This window comes from Gambusia affinis, linkage group LG22, assembly GCF_019740435.1.
Source record: "Gambusia affinis linkage group LG22, SWU_Gaff_1.0, whole genome shotgun sequence".
Lineage (NCBI taxonomy): Eukaryota > Metazoa > Chordata > Actinopteri > Cyprinodontiformes > Poeciliidae > Gambusia > Gambusia affinis.
In genome coordinates this window covers 6,644,861-6,666,244 of record NC_057889.1, presented here as the reverse complement: position 1 = coordinate 6,666,244, position 21,384 = coordinate 6,644,861, and the positions used below count along the sequence as shown (strand labels likewise).

The window sequence follows — 21,384 nt, the reverse complement described above, 5'->3', positions numbered from 1 at the left end:
ATTTAGGATTAGGCACAGTGTTTCAAATTAATACAAGGGTATATCAATTTTGAAAATAAGGTATGTTTTTATTCACATTCATTAAATTCTGAACTGTTCTTTGCTGATACAACACCAGTCAAATCCTCATGTTTGCTGACAAGCTTTTTACAAGTTTTTACTGTTAATTTCAAAACATGAATAATCACCAGCGAAAATCTTCTCCAAGTCTTGAAAATTCTCATTTTTGCAGCTAAGAACAAAATTATTCACACCTCTGGATTTTGGTGTAAAATTATTATCAAAAAGCAAACAGGTTTGTTTTTAATTAAAAAATAGATGAACATCTCTCAAAAGACAATAATACACAGCAAAAGAAGCCTAGTTTACATTTACATTTCATGAAATAAAAATTATTTGTACCTTTTCAATAATAAATGGGGAAACATCTTCATTAGCATTATATTAAAAAAAACTTGTGTTTTAATTGCTAGTCAGCTCTTAGTATGCTTCCACAGGTATTTTGGTCTTTTACTTTAAAAGGTCAACTTAGTCGGTAGAAACATTTTCATAAAATCAAAAGATTACTTCTCACTTAAATCTGTGAGGTTATGAATAATTTTAACTGTAGTTCACCACCTAACCATTAACTAAGTTAACAGTCTCAAAATAAATCAGTTCTAGCTTATTCTTTATTTTTGTATCAGTCGTAATCTTAAAAATAAAAGTCTGACTTCACTTCATTTTTGTTTGTGATGAAGGAAGTTTTGCTCAGTGTCTTTTTCAGAGGTGTTTGTGATGTTTCCTTCAGTGGATCTTGGTGGATCGCCACAATAGGCAACGGGAGGAACTGTTTTGTTCTTTTTCTTTAAGGTTTAGCTCATTTGACACGGTGCAGTGTGAAAGTGAAACGCACCAGCTGACAGTGTAACTAATACCGTAAGTTCGTCTACCAGATTATTAAGGTGTGAAAACACCCACAATATGACATGATTTATTGTTTTAGATTTAAACATCTGTTATATATGGTAAATTAATTAAAATAGGTTTTGATTTATTATATCACAGTATTGGGAAGGTTTCTGGATGTGATCTTATCCTCATTTTTATTGTTTTGGCACATCTGCCAATGAAGCAGTGTTCGTCTATACATTGAACATGCAAGGGAATGACTTGTATAAAGAAAGTCTAATTCAAACAGCATGTATGTATGTCAGTGCCGGGTTTCCAGAGGGGATGTGTGGAATCAATATCAGAGCCGATGAAAGTATTTCTGAGTAGATTTGTATTAACTGTGACAATCATTGCTACACTTCCAGAAATAGTAAATAATATTCTTGTCAGACACTTCCTCAGTGCTTTTCAAATCAGTGATGATTGTGAAACCACACGTGAATGCCTGATATATTTATATTCCCCCAAACAGACACATTTGGTCTATAGAATCACAACAGAAACGGACAAATTAAGATGTCTTTGTGATTTGACTAGTAAAAGCGAGCTTCTGTCCCTAGTGATGTTTCCCTAACAAGATTTTTCCTTTGCTGTATTTTCCTCTTGAGCTGGCATAGACAACACAAGCCTTGAATCATCCACACTTACATCTTGTCCTTTCCTGATGACACAGCTGACAGATGGTGCTAAATGTGTGGGACATGATACCAGCTGTTGCTCCAGGAGAAAGTAGTGTTACTGCTGTCACCTTGTGTGGAAAAACAAGCAAGTTATGATTTCTATATTAAAAAGATTTCTCTATTAAAACTTTCTAAAAATGACTTATACATTGATGAGCAACATTGTCAAAACAGTCTAAAATTAAATAAAGGTCATGAAGACATGGTTTTGATATATCAAAATGTTACAGTTGATCTCTTTGTCTATCATCTAGCAGATAGAAATTGTAATAGAAAATTGAAGTAGAAATTGAGGATTATAAATTGTTGCATATTTATTTCCAGATTCCTCACGTTTCTATTCTCAGTGTCTGGTTGTATTGTCAAATCATTGCCTAAATTTCTAGGCAGTAATCCAGACTCCATACCAGTGTTACTTTTCAAAATGTTAATTACACTCTTATCTTTGCAAACAAAGATGTTAGCTAGTTACATCAATGCCACAATAGCTCATTTGGACCAAAAGCTGGACAATTTAAATGCATTTTTGCAATATTTGTGAATTTCTTGTGGGAAAATATATGTGCAAAAGTATATCTCAAAGGTTTTATTTAGGATTATTACGTAGAGATTATTACTATTTATTGTGTTTTTCAGAAATGTTCTTTTTGCAGTCGGTGCAGGCAATTTTTGCATTTAAATTTTATTTTCACAAAAAGGAGAGACCAAAAGGGTAAATAATTGAGCAACACAATACATTTTTTTTCTTTTTGCTTTCTTGTTATATATGTGTGAGCTGTACATTTGAAAAAGTAAATATACATGCTTATTAAAATGCAGACTACTTTCCTACAGAGATCAGTTTATTTAAATTGATATTCTATGAGATTATTTGGGGCTTTTTTCCTGCTTAATGTCTGTAAAGCACAAGCCTATATAGGCTTGTAATAACATCTAATTCCAGCTAATCATCAGCTATTTCTTTCCCATCCAACTGGAGGAAAACTGGGGTTTTTTCTTCCCATCTAAAGTCAATATAATCCTCTCGAGAAAAGAAATGACCTTTTATCGCAGAGCTGGAGCAGAATACTAATGGCTGCAATTCACACTTTGCAGTGCAGAACCCGTCAATACACATCAGAGAGTATTGATTAGCAATACATTAGTTTAATAGTCGTAAAAGTGCAATAGTTCCACATTGTTTTATAATTTTGGTTGTAAGACGTTTAAACCCTTTTCATTTTGAAGATAATGAATTTTCTGTAGGGCTATATTTTTTATTTCCTGTGAAAACATTCCTGAAATATTAATGATTCATAATTGCTTTCCATTAGTAGTTTTGGACAATATTTTACAAAATACCCCACAAGAAATAACAAACAAAAGACTTTTTTTTTGATATATTTGACTATTTAAAAAAACGTTTTATTTAAATACATTATTCATAACGTATTTAATCAGCAAAAAACCCCTAATTTAATCAGATGAAAATGGTTTAGAGGCAGTTATATATTTAGAAGGAATTAAAGCCATATGTATTTTTACATAGATTCTCGCAAAGAAAATGTATTGCTTTAATCAAAATTTCTTCATTCAAATTGTTTTACTCTTACTGTTTTTGTCTGGTTTTTTTAAGGGTCCGTCTTCTTTTAAAATACATTTTCTCTGGATTTAAAAACATGTAGCGGAATAATGGAAAAAAAAATTGAGGTGTATTAAAAATTTCAGTTGCCGGCTTTCTATAATTTTTTTTCGGAGAATTCAAAAATCAATATTCATTTCATTTGGAGTTTGAATCTTCCTTTTAACTTGTGAGAATTATTAAAAGTCAAAGTTGCCATGGATGACGTTTGTTTTCAACAGGTTGACATCCATTTTTATTTTTATTTTTTTATCTGAGTCAGTTTTATTGAGTCAGTATGCTAATTCAGAAATAGATAAATGGCAGGAACCGTCTGTTGATGCTTTGCCGCAGACAGGTTGGATTCATAGCATCTTTTCTGCACCAGTTAACACTGAAATAAATACGTTGTGATGTTAGTCATTATATCTTCTACTTTTCCAAACCTTGTTATTTATAACCAGCAACAGAAATTCAGGCTTTCTGCTGCTCGGTGTGGCAGCAATCTTTCGCTTCACCAGATGGGTTTCATTTCACCTTTGTTCTGCCTCGGTGGCCATGTCTGTTTGAGAGGACAGTAGGATTATTTGTGCAGGACAGCAGCGGGTCTTTGCTGTGATGTGTGGAAGGTCTCATCATTGTCACAAAGAAGCTGTGTTTGTAGTGTTGTATAATAAAGAATAAATGATAAATTAAAGGAGTCTTACTACTTCTGGACACTGCTCTTCAAGGCAACAGAGTATCAGGAAAATATTTGATTCAGCATTTGATTTAATGCTGAAAACTGCAGTATGGATATTGAGTACAATTACCCAATTTTTCTGTCGCTTGCTTTTAGTGATTTACAATAAACACTGTCCCCACTGTTCTATGAGTTTTAACGACCTATCTGCTAAAGATGTGCAACATGAGTGCATTAATGCAGGTGGAGTCCATCCAGATACTAATTATTACTTTAAAGATATCCTAAACCACATTTTATTACAAACAGGTATTTACTGCAGACTAATATTTGAAATACTGTTCAGCTCTACTTAAGAAAAGAAATCCTGTTAGCTTTTGGTTTTCAGTTTTCAGCATTAGCTACTGATATTCACACTGCTAAGACTCCTAACCAAGACCATAATTTTTCATCTAAGTGTAAAGAGAAAGAAAGAAAACAAAGGAAATAGATCAATAAATTAGTGTGTTAATTAAAAATTGAAATGTGTTTTTGTTGTGTGTTTTTCAGGGACAACCTGTTGGCCAGTGTGATTTTAATATTCGACTCCTGTGCATGGAAAAGGAAATAATTTCTCCACGTCAGGAAAAAATGAAGCTCGGACAGATCGACAAAACCAAGGAGCCCTTCAGTGTCCGAAATAAGCCCTTCTTCGACATCCACGCGTCTCGCAAGGTAACAGCTTTCCAAATCCTTCCCCTCGCTTTAACTTGGCCAGATGTGACCCAGTTAAGATTCATCCTTTCTTTTGGTCATGCCAAAATGCACAAATCCAGGCAACCTAATTATCGTACACGTTGTACACTTGTATGTAATCTGTCAGTTGCATCCCAGATTTTTCCTAGAGAATTTATTTTCCAGGGAAATAGCTCTTCAAGGGCAAATTGGTCTCAAGAGAAGGAGATGCAGATGATGAAACATACTTTTTTCACCTTTATGCTACGGGAAGGACGAGCTCTAGGGAGGATAAGAGCACTCACTTGAGTGTCTAGTGCCTTGGCTATTTCCCGCTGGGACTCATTCAATGCAATCTCAAGTGATTGGAAACCAGGATTACAATACAATGTCTAGACCTGTTTTCTTTGTGTGAGCTTGAATACACATTTCTTGTGCTTTTTAGCATTTTTGTTGACTTTACGAGAAATATTCCCTGTTATATTCAGTAGTGTTTTTCTTGTTGTCTGAAAATAAATAAATGATCTGCTGAGGTTAAAAAACAGTCAGCTGAAAGCAGCAAAGCTTTTATCGCCTCAATGGCTGTTAAGTCTTCCTCAAAGGTCTGTGCTCTCGTGCCTTCTTTCAGGTCTACAGGGGTTCAGAGCACAATTAATTTTGTGTTTGGCTCGAACAAAGATCAGTTGGAAATCTTGGTATGTCTTGCTGTGACCCCAGATGATCAAACTGCAGTGAGGGGGTGATATTTATGCTTTTTTGTATGTTTTTTTTTTCCATGTCTCCCAACTCCAGTTTCTTAGAGTTGTTCATTGTTGAAATTGTTACCTAAGGTCTAACCCTGTGCTACCCACATTTCTAAGAATTCTTGTGAAGGATCAACACTGGAAGTTTTTGGGTTCATTTTGATGAAGATATTCTGGAAATGAAGTCACTGGTACGCTGTATGGCTTCTGAGCTCCCCATTGTGTCCCTTAGTGACCATCTGCTCTCTGTACAGTCCTATCTCTGTTGTATGGGGCATTGGCTAAGGATAACTGGAATCAGGCTCATTAATTCATCCCAGCACAAACCTCCACTTCATGGTGTATTGACCACAAATTCCTTCTTGTGATATTTCAGTTGTATGGCGACTTTTGTCTGTTTCTAAGCTTCTGTTTTTCATCTAATTCATTTGCACATTTAGGCTGTCATTTCCCCACCAATTGGGGGTATTTTTTAGTTTCACTTCCTCCACTTATTTCACAAGGAACCTTTTTGTTTTAGTCGGACTTGCACACCAAGACAATATGATAGTGTATTTTGGATTTTCCCATTGAATTGACAGGAAAGTGGAAATAACTACATTTAGCAGCAACTGTGTATGAGCTGTTGTGTTCTGTTCTTATTTTTTTGTAAGGTGTTGTGTAGTATGCACTAAATGTAAGAATTTTATGGGTAAATTTATTAGTGTGCTAATGGTTATGAGATCCAAAAATCTGTGGAAATATGCACAGAATTTATAAACCTTGATGTTATATTTTTGATGAACTCAAATAAACTCAGATATTGTATTTTGTCTTAAAGACAAATAGCCAAAAGTATAAGTAATATAAGGTTAAAGACTAAAATAATGGTACATTCTCCCTCTGGGTCTTATCATTGCTGACTCAAATAAGCCCAGATATTTCATTTTATCTTACAGAAATTTACTGCTGCCCCAAACATAATAAAAACAACTAGTTAAAAAGTGTCTAGTTTATAGTATATAAACTACTATAAACTAGTAAATTTGTGTCCACACTTCAGGAGGCGGATTTTTTTACCTCCTTTTTTATGTAAAGAAATATTCTTAATAGATGTCTTTTTTTGTAAAAGGGGAATGTTAAATTGACTGAAGTCTGTATTTGTCAGAGACTCATGTGTTCTCCTTTCTGAATTAGAAATAAATTCTGGGCTGAAATACCAGGCTTTCTTTTGCCCTTTGAATTTAATAGTATTGGCAATTTTCTAAGAGGATTAGTTTACATGGTGGAAACCAATGTTCCCTCTTGGATAACAGAAATGAGTATTAGAGTTTCAGGCTGTATCAAGTGATGATTTTTACAAAAAACTTCCATTCAAGCATTTAGATGGGGGTTTTCAAGGTTCCTGTATACAAGAAAATGTGGTTTAATTCTTTAAAGCTTGAAACATTGTCATGTATTGTATTGACTAAATATTTATAACCTCAACTCTTCAGTGAATGACCCTAATTTGATTCATTGTGTCTTAAAGCAAATGAAAATTATGGTGAATATATTTGATTAATATTCAGAAAAAAGGGTAAAATAAAACTAAATTTAGTTTGACCTAAAGGCATTAAAGCGGCCCCTCTGACAAGTTCAGATTGATAGAAAAAAAATTTTAACTGGTTTGTATTCAAGAGTCAAATGTCTTATCGAAATTCTGTCCTAATATTGCAATAACATCTTGGGTATTACCTTATTACAGCAGTTTAGATTAAAGCTTATTTAGTATTAAATAACTAGTAGGAATTATTCAGATTAAAAGCACAATATAGTGAAACGGTCTTTGTTCCAATACAGATCAAAATTGAAGTAAAAGTGGCAGTGAATGCATGATGCATGAGATAAAGTAATACAATGGGGTGATTTGAAAGATATTTGAGTTGCAGTTGTGTAAAAGCTGTAGCTGTGATGCAAACGTGCCGTACACATAACGTGTATGAGTCACAGTGTTTGTGCTGCATGTATCCAAAAAATCTGCGGCAGCCTCTTTTATCTCAACATCAAAGTGTGTGTGCTACTGTGTCATATTTCTAGAAAGGTGATGATGGAGCATTAATTGCCAGATGCATTTAAAATCTGATAATTTTCCTGCCTATGTTTGAAAATTGTCAGCACTAAAAGAATAGCAAAAATAAGACGAGGAAAAATCAGCATTCACTTCTGGCCTTTGTAACACTTGCGTCCTCCTCGGTTTAGATTCAAGAAGAAACTGCATCTTTTGTCTCTCTCCTGCTCTTGCACCCACTCACCGAGGGAAACATGTTGTCTGTTGTATAAGGGCTTATGCTGCTTGGAAGAGCACACGACATAGACTCTGTGACTAATGTTTGTTTACCTCTGCAGCTTTGAGAATTTTTAGTTTTTCCTCAAGCCTCCAAGACATTATGCAACAACTGATGATGGAGGCTGTATTCATACGCTAAAGGTCAGACTCACTGGCGAGAGAGTATCGACTGTAGCGACTCGTTTACTTTTGCTCCGCTTACCTGCTTTCCTTCTGCCTGCCAAGATCAGTTAATTTACCCAAGAAAAACAGTGTGCATTCTCTGGGTCAGGTCAACAGGTGCTTTTAATGCTTTTTAGACTGCTGTGCAACAGCTGTGCTTCATCTTTATGCCTTTAGTCTGCTGTATCTTTTCCTCCTTTTGACCTTTGGGGATATCTTGACCTGCTATGATAGACTGGCAGGAAATGGTGTTTGTCTTTTTATAGATTTCTGCTATTTTGATTTGTGGCCACACTTAAATGTTTCTGACCAAGCAAATAAACCAAAGGAATATAAAAAGCTATTCTTAAATAAGTAAAAATGACTCCAAGCCAGCCTGGTGCTTAAAAAAAAAAAAAAAGCATAATTGCCCCCTTAATATGGTGGTTGTGCCACATATGACAACATTCATCTCTAGGCTTTGCTATAACTTCTGCTGAGTTTTCTGCATCACTGTGGCCCAATTTTCTTTGTAGAATTGCTTCAATTCAGCCTCATTTAAGGGTCTTTAAATATAAAAGATTTGTTCAAGGTGAAGCAGAGGTATTTCAATTAGATGTAAGCTCAGACTTTGATTAGGCCATTCCAAACTGTTAATTCATCGTCGTGCTGCATAACCCAGAGACAGTTGAGTTTGACATTCCTCTTGCCGGGTCTTCTTGAAGAATTTATAGTTCCATCACTTATGGCAAGCCGTCCAGTGCCTTTTTTTAGTAGTACTACTTTTGTAGCAGTATGTCATGCATTTCTATTAACAGGTAATTTATAAATTTAATGGGAATAAAATTTATTTGTATTAGAACACTTGGAATAAACTTAAAAATCTAGCTATTGATTTTCTTTGTGCATTTGAACTGACATGTGATTGCAGTTGTTTTCTAGCCTAACATAAAAGAGGGATTTCAAGTTTTATAATTCACTTTTTCTACAAATGCAGTTTCATATAAACATTATGATTGCTTTAATTAAATTTTTTCTGGACCACTTGACTTCTTAATTTCAGGGCTTGTAAACTAAGGATAATTTCAATGCTCCAATCTAATTATGTATACTAAGCAATTCAGCCTGCATGCATATAGACACCTATTAAAATAGTTTTCTCCTGAAACGCTCATAACACAGAAAATCGGATTTATCTCAGCTTTCTGGGTTTCTATTTAAGCACCTTTTCGTTTATTCTAATTGGATTTTTTTTTTTTTTTGTAGTCCTCTCTACCTGGTCTGTAATGATTAAGGCACATACCTTTCTTTAATGCAGCTCCTAGCAATTATTACGGTATTAAAGAATGTTCCCTTCAGTGCAGTAGATTTGAAATAAAGAACATATGGCTTTACTTGTACCACCAATCACAAAAGAGACTACTTCAGTCATGTCAAAAACAGTTTCTATTAAGGTAGTAAATGGAGAGATGAATATTTTTATTAAAAAAAAAAAACATCTAAAATGTTTGCCTCAATTTTTGTTGACAAATTGAGAAAAACACAGGCTTTTTGTTTCTTCACTCAAACGGTACAAAAATAAAAGGATTGCGCCTCACAGAGCAGATGGATAATGACACATAACACACTGTGAAAGCATCCCTAAAGCTTCCTCTAAATGACTATGTTTTCATCCACACAATGGAAAACTGGAGGCAGCTGCAGAGGAATGCTGTAGAGATGAACTTAGTTACAGTAACGACCACTTAAAGCATCTCAGGGATGGAGAAAGTGTTTTTGTCAGTGTTGGTTTGTCCAAGTACTTTGGAGCTTGTTAAAGAGCTTTTTGACAATCCCCTGTCACTCAGCAGGTTTCAACACATCACTGCTGTGTGGACAGGTTTTTTTTGTAGTGGCAGTGTGACAAACTATAGGTAAACTTCTTGTGGGGACTCCGCAGGGTCTGCAAATGTGGACAAATCTGGACCGGTCAAAGTCACACCTGTGAGAAAGTGGTGATTAGGTCATGTATTACAGTTTTTCTAAAGATTTTTGCATAAGCACCTTGACACTGTAGCTTCTACTAACTGCCTAGTCTACATTTCCAGGCTGCACCTAAATGTGTTGATTTCTAAATCCAGCATGTCTCAAGTGAAGATGTAGCATTTTATTTTTCCTGTTTCACAAGAAAACAAAATTCCACTTTTTACCATTTTTCCAAAACAAAAATGGTGCATTCCATCTCTTCTTCTCTTATTTTTATCTTGTTTGCTCACAGGTAGGCTTGTCACGATAAACAATAAATCAATTAATCGTACGATAAATTGAATAAAAAAAGGCTCAACTCCGCTGCTCTCCACTGACCCTCCCTTCCTCATTTCCTTAGTGTAATGCTCAGCGCACACAATACCATCTTAGAGCTGTCGGCCGATTGTCGGCCCATTTTCAAAACCTGAGAGACCGCAGACTAACCGACAGAAATCCTAGGTATAACGGTTCGATCAGGTTCGATCGTGCCCTGTGGTGTCCAACAATAGGCACAAAATAATGGCTACAAGTCTAGTTAACTAATTTTAAAACCAGGCATTAATCAATGCTTTACTACAATGTGCCTGCAGTGCATGTGGCTCTAGTGTCAGCGTAACGTCCCGACTGAATGAAAATCATTAGAACCTTTTTATGTCACGTTAACGAAGAACAGCTGAAAAGTCACCGGGTTCATCAACTGCATAGCAATTTCGCTCCAACTCCTCCTCTTGTCATTTCTGTATTCTTTGCAGGAAATGTTTTATAAACATTATTGTTATTTCCACATATCTCCAATGTCCGCTGGACTTTGGTTGCATGTCAGCTGTTTGGGATTCCCCTCGGTAATTTCCCCTCAGAAAGCAGGAGGAGAATCCGTGCTTTCTGATTGGCTACCCGTCACATTCAACAGGCTGCGTTAACGATCCCAGTTGGGAAAAAAAACCCTGATTTAGATCGGAGCGGCCACAACGATCTACCGTAACACACCACACACTACAGGATGGTTGGTTAATCGCAAGCGACAATCTTAGAACGGCCCAACGTTCTAAGATTGACGTAAGGGGAAAATTGGGACTAAAAATGGTGTAGTGTGAACTATTGCAATCCATCTTCTCTATTTAAATCTAATGATTACTGAAGGGCAATATGGTATACAGACTTCATAATCTGCACTCTTTTGGTTGAATGCAGTATTTATTTACACTTTGGCTTTATGTTGTTTAGTTTTTATTCAAGTGTGTTTTTTGTTAATGGAGACTGAGAATATATTTTAATTTTGTTTTTGTTTATTTTGTTTATCAGTTCCAGTGTTAAGTGTTCTTTTGAAAATAAAGTGTATCTATCTTTGGCAGGAAACCACTTACATTATTACGTCATTTTCATTAAATCAGTGTAAAAAGGTCTTCAAACAATATTATCGTTTATCGCAATAATTTTGGAGACAGTCGCTCAGCAAAATCTGTTATTGTGACAGGCCTACTTACAGGCAGTAAGTTTATTTATTTTGATGTATCAAACACTTGTGAAATTCTGAATGCAAATTCTTTTTTTCCTTAAATGATAAGCAAATAGGCTAGTCTGATGTGAACTTAGTACAGTGTCATGATATAGACTGCACTGCTTATAAATTTATGGTACTCTAAGCCATAATATTCATCAGTTATGATCAGATAAGACATTTCCAGGAGTAACTTTAATTTGCTTTAGGACTTTTTTCAAAATAGAGAAACTCTTGGTAAAAGTACTTAGGATTTTGCAAAGCATCACACTGGGGTTTAAAATCATTTTCCTGCTGAGAACCAGTAGATGTTGTTATCTTTAGGAGTGGAGGATTTCTGAATGAACCATTAATTGGGTTTGCTTTCAAACAAGACCTGAATAAAAGTTTGGCTCAATTTGGTTTAATAAGGTTTGGGTACGCCAATGTGGGTGGGCACATTTTCTCATGGGATTACTGGAGTGTTTTTGTTAGAATAGCTTAAATTAGGGGTTAAAAGTCTAAAGAGAAAATGCATTGTGGTGAAAACCAGTAAAAGAAAAAGTGTTGCAGTTCAAAAGCAAGTGATCCTATAATGTCGCTGGAGAATACTGACTCATTCACAACACCTATGTTATGCACTTAACCCGTTTCTCTAAGCCTTTATTCCCCATTGCCTGGGGAAAATGTATAACTTCTTTTCTGCAAATGTTTCTTGACTATTCGGACTATATGCACAAAAAGTAGAACAATGCAATCTCATAGGTGTTCTCTCAAAATATAAATTAAGCTCTGCTATGTAGCTTTTTCAGGGTTCTTATATATGTTTGTATTTTAGCACCGCTTAATTTGATTTTCCATGATGTGTGTCACATTTGATGGATTTTGGACAAGTTCTTTATCTTCTGGTCAAAACATTTTCTTTTCAGACATCTTGCCAAGCCCCCTGAGCTGTAACACAGATCAGATACACTCTCTTCCGTCTGACAGCTTAAATACAGCAGCATGTTGTTAGAGCTCAGTAAGGAGCTGCCCCTCGGTTGTTGGCTTCTCACACTATCTGTGTGCTGCTTGAGTGTGACTGTTTGTCTGCAAAGGTGTGAGCTATGTGTTTGTGGTAGGTAGTTTATCTTTCCTCTCCTGAGCTCTGGTCAGTGATCTTTACCTAACAGTAAGGTAGCCTGAGTGAAGTCATGAACTGACCAATGTTGGAGTTCTCCAGCAATTTAACTTAAATCACCTCAAGAGATTTGTGTAAACCTTAAAATTATGTAGTTCTACCTTTTAAATTTTTATAGCACTTTTAAAACCAGCTCAGTTGGTTATTAAGTATTAATAACATTCAGTAAATGAGCCATGCATATAAACTAACATTTTTAATTGAAATAAATAAAGGTTTCTCACAGCCTCTGAAATGAAATGGGACGTTTAAGGTTTTCTGCAACTCTAAAAGCAGACAGGAGACTGTTGTACAGATGTGGGTCTACCACTGAAACACTCTGTCAGCTCTGTTTTTCAGTGTGAATCCAAGATCGGCTAATAGCAACTGATTTATTGACCCCAGAGCTCTAAGTGGAGTGTGAGGGCACAAACACCCTGACAGTTTATCTGTCAGGATACTGCACCTTTTGTACTCTTAAAAACAAGCAATGGAACTTTTTTGGAAGTTCTTTTTGAACAGAAAGCCTATTAATGAGTCACAACCCTAAAACCAACCTTTTTTTGACACCTATGAAGCTTTGAGCTTGGCATTTTGGTCATTTACAATCCAGAAATGCTAATGTTTGAACAGATGAATGAAATAATGTGTGGAATTTGGAGGACTAAAGCCCAAATATGTCGGGAATTAGTTTCAAAATGACATGTATGTTGATCAAAAAGAGCAAATCTTGGCTGTGATGCTATAATGCCTCATAAATAATGTTTGTTTACTCTGTGTCCAATGAGATTCAAGAACTTTAATGTTTTTCTTCCTTGACACACCAAGTAATGCACATATTATTTTATGTTTTAATTAATTGAAACCCCAAATATTCATTTAAATATTAAAATTTTTAAGTCACAAGAACTCTCCAGACTGCATACCAAGCCCACACACTCACCAATGTGGATTTTCATTTAATAGGCAACTGCACACTGGCTTCAGAGGGCCATTCACATTAGGATCGAAAACAGCCTTGAGCCGCAGCCCCATGCTCTGACTGGAATATCAATCCATCCATTCCAGCTTTGATTCAGCCCTTGCATCTAAGCCTCATAAGAGCTGTGAGGATGAGCAGACATGATGAAAACACAAAGGCTTCTGGACAGGAAAGTGAGTGCGAAATATCTGAGCAGGTGTGCTGAGAAACCAAATTCTGGTGAAGTATTATAAACGATGGTGCATAGCTTTTTTGCATATAATGTAAAACTTTTTGAATCTAATTACAACTTCTTATTATTATTATTATTTTCAACTGAATAGTTATTACATGAGTTCTATTAATATCAATTAAAATTTTCATTTTCCCCTCACAGTAGTCTTCTGTTGGTTGATATACAAACATACATGTTTACTATAAAACATTCATGTCATTTTGTATGATTTACATTTGCTTATTTAATGTTGTTGATTACATGACATTATTTATTTTATTCATTTTTTGAAACCTGCTAAATTTTAATCTTAGTTGTTTAGGTAGAAGTAGTGAATCGGTTTAGCATTCTGTTCATTCTTGCACAATTAGTATTCCAGCGGAGCATTCAGAGCCCATAAAATCCACTTTATTAGTCACAGAAGGAAATAGTCATTTTAAGCTCAAGGGCAAGTTCAAGTGCATATTTACCCCTGTGATATTTGGTGGCAGCAACACATGAGATGGTCTTGGAATATGTAAAGACTTGAACTGCATTATGACAAGACCGTTTGATTTAATCCCAAAAGTCAATTAACCGTGTGATTTAAACATCTGTTCCACTAAATAGTAATCGGTTAAAATTCAAGCAAATTCTTTAAAGCTTTCATGTGTTAACAGTTAAGATGAAGGCATGAGCTCAAATGACATAATATTTTACTTCACCACTGTATTTACACGAAAATGTAAAGCAAAATATACAATCTAATCTTACTGCTTTTATGTAAAAATTATTTTAATTTAAAATACATAATATAACTCACTGATTATTGCAGTGTTATCAGGTCTTTATAGCATTTCTTAATACATAGACTTTCACAGAAGTATACAATAAACAACTTCTAAAGTAATGGTTTGAAACTGTCTGAAAAATTACAGCTTTTTAATAGTGCATGTACCACAATTACAGCAAGCTAACACTAGCTGGTTAATTAGCACACATAAAGCTCGTAGCTAGCCTAATGCAGTTTTAAACACTGTTACCTTAATAAGAGTGATGGGTGGCGCATGATTGGTTTTCACACCTTGACAATCCATGTTTCTTAAAAGTGAGGAAAAGTGGAAAAGCAGGCCTTCATTGCTCTATGCTTCATGGAGAAGGAGAATATCAAAGTCACTGTAGCACTTTATTCTTTCCTACTACTGATAAAGACAAAGGTTTAGTATGATCTCTAATTTTATTTTTAAATCTGTGGTATATCTTGAGAGTCTGGATACTAGAGCTGCACTATATGTTAAATATGCAAAACTTCAATTACAGAATAATCTTTGCATTCATACACCAATGACTGCTTCACTTTTTTATAGTTATGAAATAATATATGGATTACTAACTAAGTATGCAGTATAAAAGTAAATAAACTGACTTAACTATTGATTATACAATGGGCCTTTTAGTTGGAGTTTACCTTTGAGGGAAGTTCAAGCTTTTTTTTTTCTCCTCAGACACTAGCAACATGAGGAGACACAATAGGGTATGATTGCCACCTCAGCTGGTCTCTGACGTTGGTTTGGTGTATAATAGTCCTAAGAGTGCAGATAAGTTGAGGTTTCAGAATAACTATTATCTGAGGGTTGTTCACCATGCTGAGTGTTTCCAAAGTGGAAGTAGAAAGTCAGATGAAAAAGTTTTTCAAGGAAGAAGGTTGTTCAGTTTTTCTTTCATTCAACTCTTTGATCCAGACAGTAAAAGGCATGTGAGCAGCAAAGGTACATGAGGCTTTATTAAACTAGTTTCACATACTGAGCAAGTTTAACTGCATGTATTTGTACATAACACCAAGAAAAATATTAATCTTTTAGAGTTTTCTACTTTTTCTGACAGCCCTTGATTATTTGCGACAGCAGTCCTGCTATCACTAAAGATTTTTAAATTCTTGTAAATTTATTTAATTAAACTCTTTAAGTCTGCAAACCATTTAAAATGATCATTTAATGATAGTTTACATTCATTTATGTTGTGCATCTTCTGTCATTTCACAATAAGGCACATATTTGCAAACAGATTTTTTTTAAATAATTTTTCCAAACCCCATGCACTGCTTTTTGCATATTTCCACAGTGTATGATTACCTGATTACACTTGCAGAGAACTCAGTTCACCTTATTTTGTGTTTTTGGATGCAAAGAGTCTTTGTGAAAAAGACAAAGTACTACCTCTGTTTGTCTCCTTTTGAAATTATTCCCATAAACACAACCACCCACTTTAAGTGGAGGATTCCTTTTAGACACACAACACAACATTGCCACTTGACTATGGATACATTTATACAGCAGTAAAATGTGATCCATTCTGTTTTCTTTTTGGGGTTTTTTGGCTCATAACTGACTTTTTTATTCAAGTCTACGTGCCTCCATTCTAAACTTTTCACCGCCCAAAAAGTCCAATTTGTGCCACTTTCATATTTGGGTCTGTAGTCAGAATGGTCATGTCATATTTTATCCAACTTTTACAAAATTGTCGTGAGACATGCATCATAAATCTGCACCAGAAGAAGCCAGACACAGTAGATCCAGATGTAAACAAAATCTGAAGCAGTGATGACACTTTGGAAGGAGCCAATCAATGGAAAGACAACAAAGAACTTTTTTCCACCGCAAAAAGGCCAGGTTTTTCACTTGCTCTGCCATTCTGCTGTACCTTAATAATGTAATTAGAAAGCAACAAACGAAAATGCCGAAACTCCCCCGAGACTAATCTCAAGATAGAAAACCCAAGTTCCCTTGAAAGTTTGGCTTTTCAAGATAAATGATTTGTATTTCAAAAGCTTTAACCTAAACTGTCGGAAACAAAAGTGGGTAATATCATACAGCAGAACCTAGTATCCCATTCAATGGGGAAAAGAAATGAATCCATGAAAATGATTCATGGCTCTTCGGGGTCAAGAGCAAAATGGAAACAGAGAGCTAATCTAACTGCACTCAAGCTTTTGCTGACAGGATGTGAACAGAGATTGATTCTTTTATTTCTTTCTTAGAACCAGCAAAACAATTTTCTCTTTTCTGCACAATTTAGTAAATGCGAACTATATCTCAAACAAGATAAAGATTAATCGTAGCAATGGGATTGTAGCAGTTGTTCCTTTTGAAAAAGGCTCAGCATAAAAAGGTTACATAGAAATATGAATGCACATGAATGAGATATTTAATGTTAAGTGCATCCCACAGGGCAATGTGCAATTTAGCTATCATGCGTCATTGTGTCTTGCTGTGAAATGATTGCAAACATGAGACCTTGAAGAGGGAAGTGTGCTGACCTCAATCACTCCAACACCTTACAAAGAAATAGGGTGACTGCTTGCATATTAGGAATTAATTTTTGTCTCTCGAGGGACTTCTGGTGTCCCGTCTCTGCCCTCGAGTCTACAATGAAATCTTGATCTCTTAATGAGGCTCTGCTGTTCATCTCCTCCTACACAACCCCGCTGTTGCAGTCTTGGCTTTGTGTTCTTTTTTCCAAAAGAGGTTTACCATAAAATCTGGATCTCTGTCCCCACTAGCCCCTTCCCCCAAGGAACTTCCTTACTGTAGGAGGATGTGTGAGTGGAAATCTGTCCTTTTTGCTCATCTTTCCATCCCTGGTTCACTGTGCTCACTGAGCATGGTGGGTGGGTGTGCTAAGATGGCAGGAGAACTGAAATGGAACTCCCAGATCTTACCGCCTACATGCCGTTCTCTCATAAAAGCATCATTTCTTTTTAGTCTGACTATCTGCCTTCTCCATGTCAGCACAGTTGTCAAGCTTTGTGTGATCTGCTGTGACTCATTCATCGTTCTTGAGAGTACTGATGCTGCTCTCCCTTTTTTGCAGATGCATTGGGGAGAGTATTTTTCTGTTGCTCTTAGCTTGATGTATTCTTTCCTCATAGGGCTAATGACTTCATTTGGTTTCCTTGAGCATATTTGCTAAAAAAAAATAGTTGTTAGCAATAAAGTGTAGAAATGGGAGTTCATCCTGTGGTTTAATGGAATAAATTCCTTGATGAGGGAGAAGTGAGGGCTACACAAAATAAACGTATTATTCAGTGATGTGATGCACCTACTACCAGCTTTGCAGTGCAAGAATTCTCGACTGATGGTTGTAGTGGCTTACATTGGAGTCTTTGTAAATCTTAATAGAAATTTGCATCTTAAAAGAGTTTTGAAAAAGAAAAGTCAAATCATAAGCTTGGTGTGCTTTGGTATACATTACCAAACAAACTTAATATTGATTCCAATATGGATGCTGAAACGCTCATGTACCTTTAAAACACAGGTGTCAAATTCCAGGCCTCAAGGGCCGGTGTCCTGCAGTTTTTAGATGTGGCACAGGTACAAAACACTGGAATAAAATGGCTTAATTACCTCCTCTTTGTGTAGATTAGTTCTCCTGAGCCTTGCCAGCAACCTAATTATTCTATTCAGGTGTGGTGCAGCAGAGGCACATCTAAAAGATGCAGGACACCAACCCTTGATGACTGGAGTTTGACACCCCTGCTTTAGAACATTGAAATTAAATTGAAAAAACTAATTTAAGCTTATCTGACGCATTGTCAGGATTTGCATATCGGCATTACAAAAATTCTTCTTTTTTTTTTTCCAACAAAGATTATTATTTTTTTTTTTTTATAAGCCCACTGAGGATAATCCTGCTATCAACCATTACATCTACTTTGATTTAAGGTCGACAAAATAAGCTTTAAATGCAGTAATTATACAATGTTGTTGGTAAGACATCATAAGTAATGTGAACCCTTTATCTGAGACAGTGCATATTTCTGAGTCACCTGTTTGTCAGTAAGCACATTCAGCCTATTATTATCCAATTCCTTATAGCTCTTAAACACATAAAGATACACAAACAAATGTGAGCTTTCTGTCTGTATGAGCTGCCACTCTAGATATGTGGTTATGTTGAGGTTTACCAGTTAAACATCACATTACATGCAGACAAAGTCAAGGATGTGTTTTCTGTTATTTTTTCCACCCTCTTGTAAACTATTTTATCTATATAGAAAATATAGAATTGTTTTAAATTATTTCTGCACTTTCACACTCAAGGCATCATAAACATAACACAACTTTAAAGTTAATGTTCTATTTAGTCTCAGATGTCAGCCTGAATAGGTCAAAGTGTAGAAATAGACTGTGCGGCCTCCCAACCAGTCATTGTGCCAGTGAACGATAAGGTTTTCATTGCATTGATGTAAAACTGTTCTGTGTTGTTTTAGGGCAAGAACCAATGAATATTAAGTGTCTCTGGTGTAGTAAAGTGATTATTGTCAATATGAGTTGCACTGCAGCACAAAATCCCCTGGAGTTTTTCTTCCCATTTTGCTTATCCTCAGTGGATCATTGGCTCGAATTTGAGTTTGGCACATGGGCTTATTGTTGCATACTAAGAACAAAGTGAAAATGCTGTGTTCACCAAAATGACAGACTGATCTGTAATTTCTTTACTTTTGTTTTTGTTTAAGCCTTCTACCTCTTACCTATTGATAATTTAGACAAGACAGACTGCAACACTCAAGAGGTAAAGCAGTTTTACGGCTATATACACAAAACATACAGAACGCTGTTGATTAGATATCCTTCATTTCTTGATGGGGAAGAGATTACAGTAGACAGTATTGCAATGACGATATCGACTACAATCAATCCACATTTTCAAGTCTATTTTTCTGTCTTTGTTTCCACCACATTTTGTAAGCTCAAGCATCTCTGCCAAAAACATACATGAAATAAGGGCATTAAAGGTACTAAAAGTTTATCCTACAGGGTAAGTATATTATTGACATGGTAGATATCCAACAAAATATTGCAACCTTTTAGGTTTTACCCATATACCCACCAGGTAAGTATAGCAATTTAAATGGGAAAAAATTTTTTTTCTAAACTTAAACAAGCAATTATTCTAAATATGGAGTAAACTTCCTCCATTACTTCATCCCACTGAAGTTGGAACAAATGCATCGATTTAAAATATTTGATACCCTGGCTACAGTTGAATCAGTAGTTGATGTTTTTTCTTATAGTAAAGAAAACATCTTGTTACTATACATCTCTGCCGTTTCCCCTGGGTTTGTCAGGTATGCTGCTATGTGAGTTCTGTGACTGAGTTGTCTAGCTTGATGTTGATGGATGTGGTGAAATCTGTCTGGTCCAGTCATCAGGAGCTTAATGATTTGCTCTTTTCTTGTCCTCAACCTGGTCTGTCGGGTTACAGATTTGGATCTCTCCGTCATGTGTCATCGGACAACAGATAAGGGCTTAGATTCAGAGCTATACGGATTAAAAGATGGTATCATGCTTGTGCTTAGAAGTGTAAGCATTCTGGTTTTCTTAAAGCTTACTTATTTTGGTTTATGTCCAAGGTTGTTGCCAGGCTCTTTGGCTGGAACTGAGTTTATAAAATAATCTAATTTAATCTGTTTCAACCTAAAACTTTCAGCTACCATCTGTGTCTGTCAGTTTTCCTTAACAGACACTATGTCCTCTTTTTTTCAGCTCCTCGAAGGCAGCTTCACTTCCCAAGTCAGCCATGAAGTCGATGGACTCATCTTCCAGCCATGTGGGGTAAGTCACCATCCATGTTTGGCAGCTTGTCATTTGTCAACACACAAGTTGAATGTCTTCTGCTGATTTTTCTCACTTCGGGCTTCTACATGAGTATCAGACAGCTTGTCATTACCAGCAGCTATTTGTCACTTTCTGCACCAGGGTTTGTCCCTATGTCATTGCAGAGTAAAACCACACTCTTACTACCTTCACATACACGGAGCTCTATGTGAGACATTAAATCAGATATATGGAGGTTTGTGTTATGGAAGTGGCCTTGACGGAAATTCTGATTTACTTTGTTTTAGAACAGCAGAAAATCACTTTTATCTCCTGACAGTAATGCTATTGCACTGTTCTTCCACTGCAATGGACCCAGGGGCCTATATTTCTTTGTGCAACACATGAATAAATCTGCATAACATTAGTGAAAGAAGGAGCTGAAGTGAGTTTTTTGCATATTATCCTCTGCTTTACCATCTGAGTTTTATAGTTTTAGCTTGATGCTAATCTGCTCCATACTGTCTCTTGTATGCTTTGAATGCTGCGGTAAACTTTAATTTACTCGGTCATTTGCTTCAATCTATGGTAGTTTAATTATGACACTTTATTGAGAAAACATGTAAATCTCTTTTATAGGCTTACATAATTTTCTGAACTCTTAGTTAATTGTCTTTGACATATTTGCCAAAGTATCAAAGCCTTCTGAAGTCTTTATGGCTTCTTCCTATGTTGCCATTCATAAGATTCATCCATCCATCTATTTATAAATACATGCATACATCCATGCATAATATGCATAAGCTTAGATAAGCTGACCCAACTCATTCACAGTAGGAAGTGAACCACTCCAATATTTGCAAAGGGATTGGTTTGAAACCATTAATATAATATATAATATAATTATATACTAATAAGCGTTGATGAGACCCGGGGATCCTGCACTAGATACCATCCTATCCACAACTGCACCTTCAGACCACCTCAGGAATTGCACAATTGCTTAAGCACATTTCCATGCCAGAGTTTTTAAAATCTCTGATTCAGTCCAGGCTTCTGATTTAACTATCCATTTATAGTCCAATAATCACCTGTTAGGGGTTCATAGTTGTAGTTATGGTGCATGTTGTATTCAGGAACTATGAAGGTAGCAAAGCTATTTGCCTCAG

At 35.7% G+C, this 21,384-nt stretch overlaps 1 protein-coding gene across 1 annotated transcript in view; it reads left to right on the top strand.

The window, feature by feature from the left end:
• rngtt (RNA guanylyltransferase and 5'-phosphatase) overlaps nt 1–21,384 on the top strand; it is an 83,563-nt gene that overhangs the window by 31,581 nt on the left and 30,598 nt on the right. The window contains exons 11-12 of the mRNA XM_044106861.1: nt 4,445–4,609; nt 20,165–20,233. Of these exons, the coding sequence (XP_043962796.1) occupies nt 4,445–4,609; nt 20,165–20,233 (234 nt within the window). The remainder of the gene's footprint in view (nt 1–4,444; nt 4,610–20,164; nt 20,234–21,384) is intronic.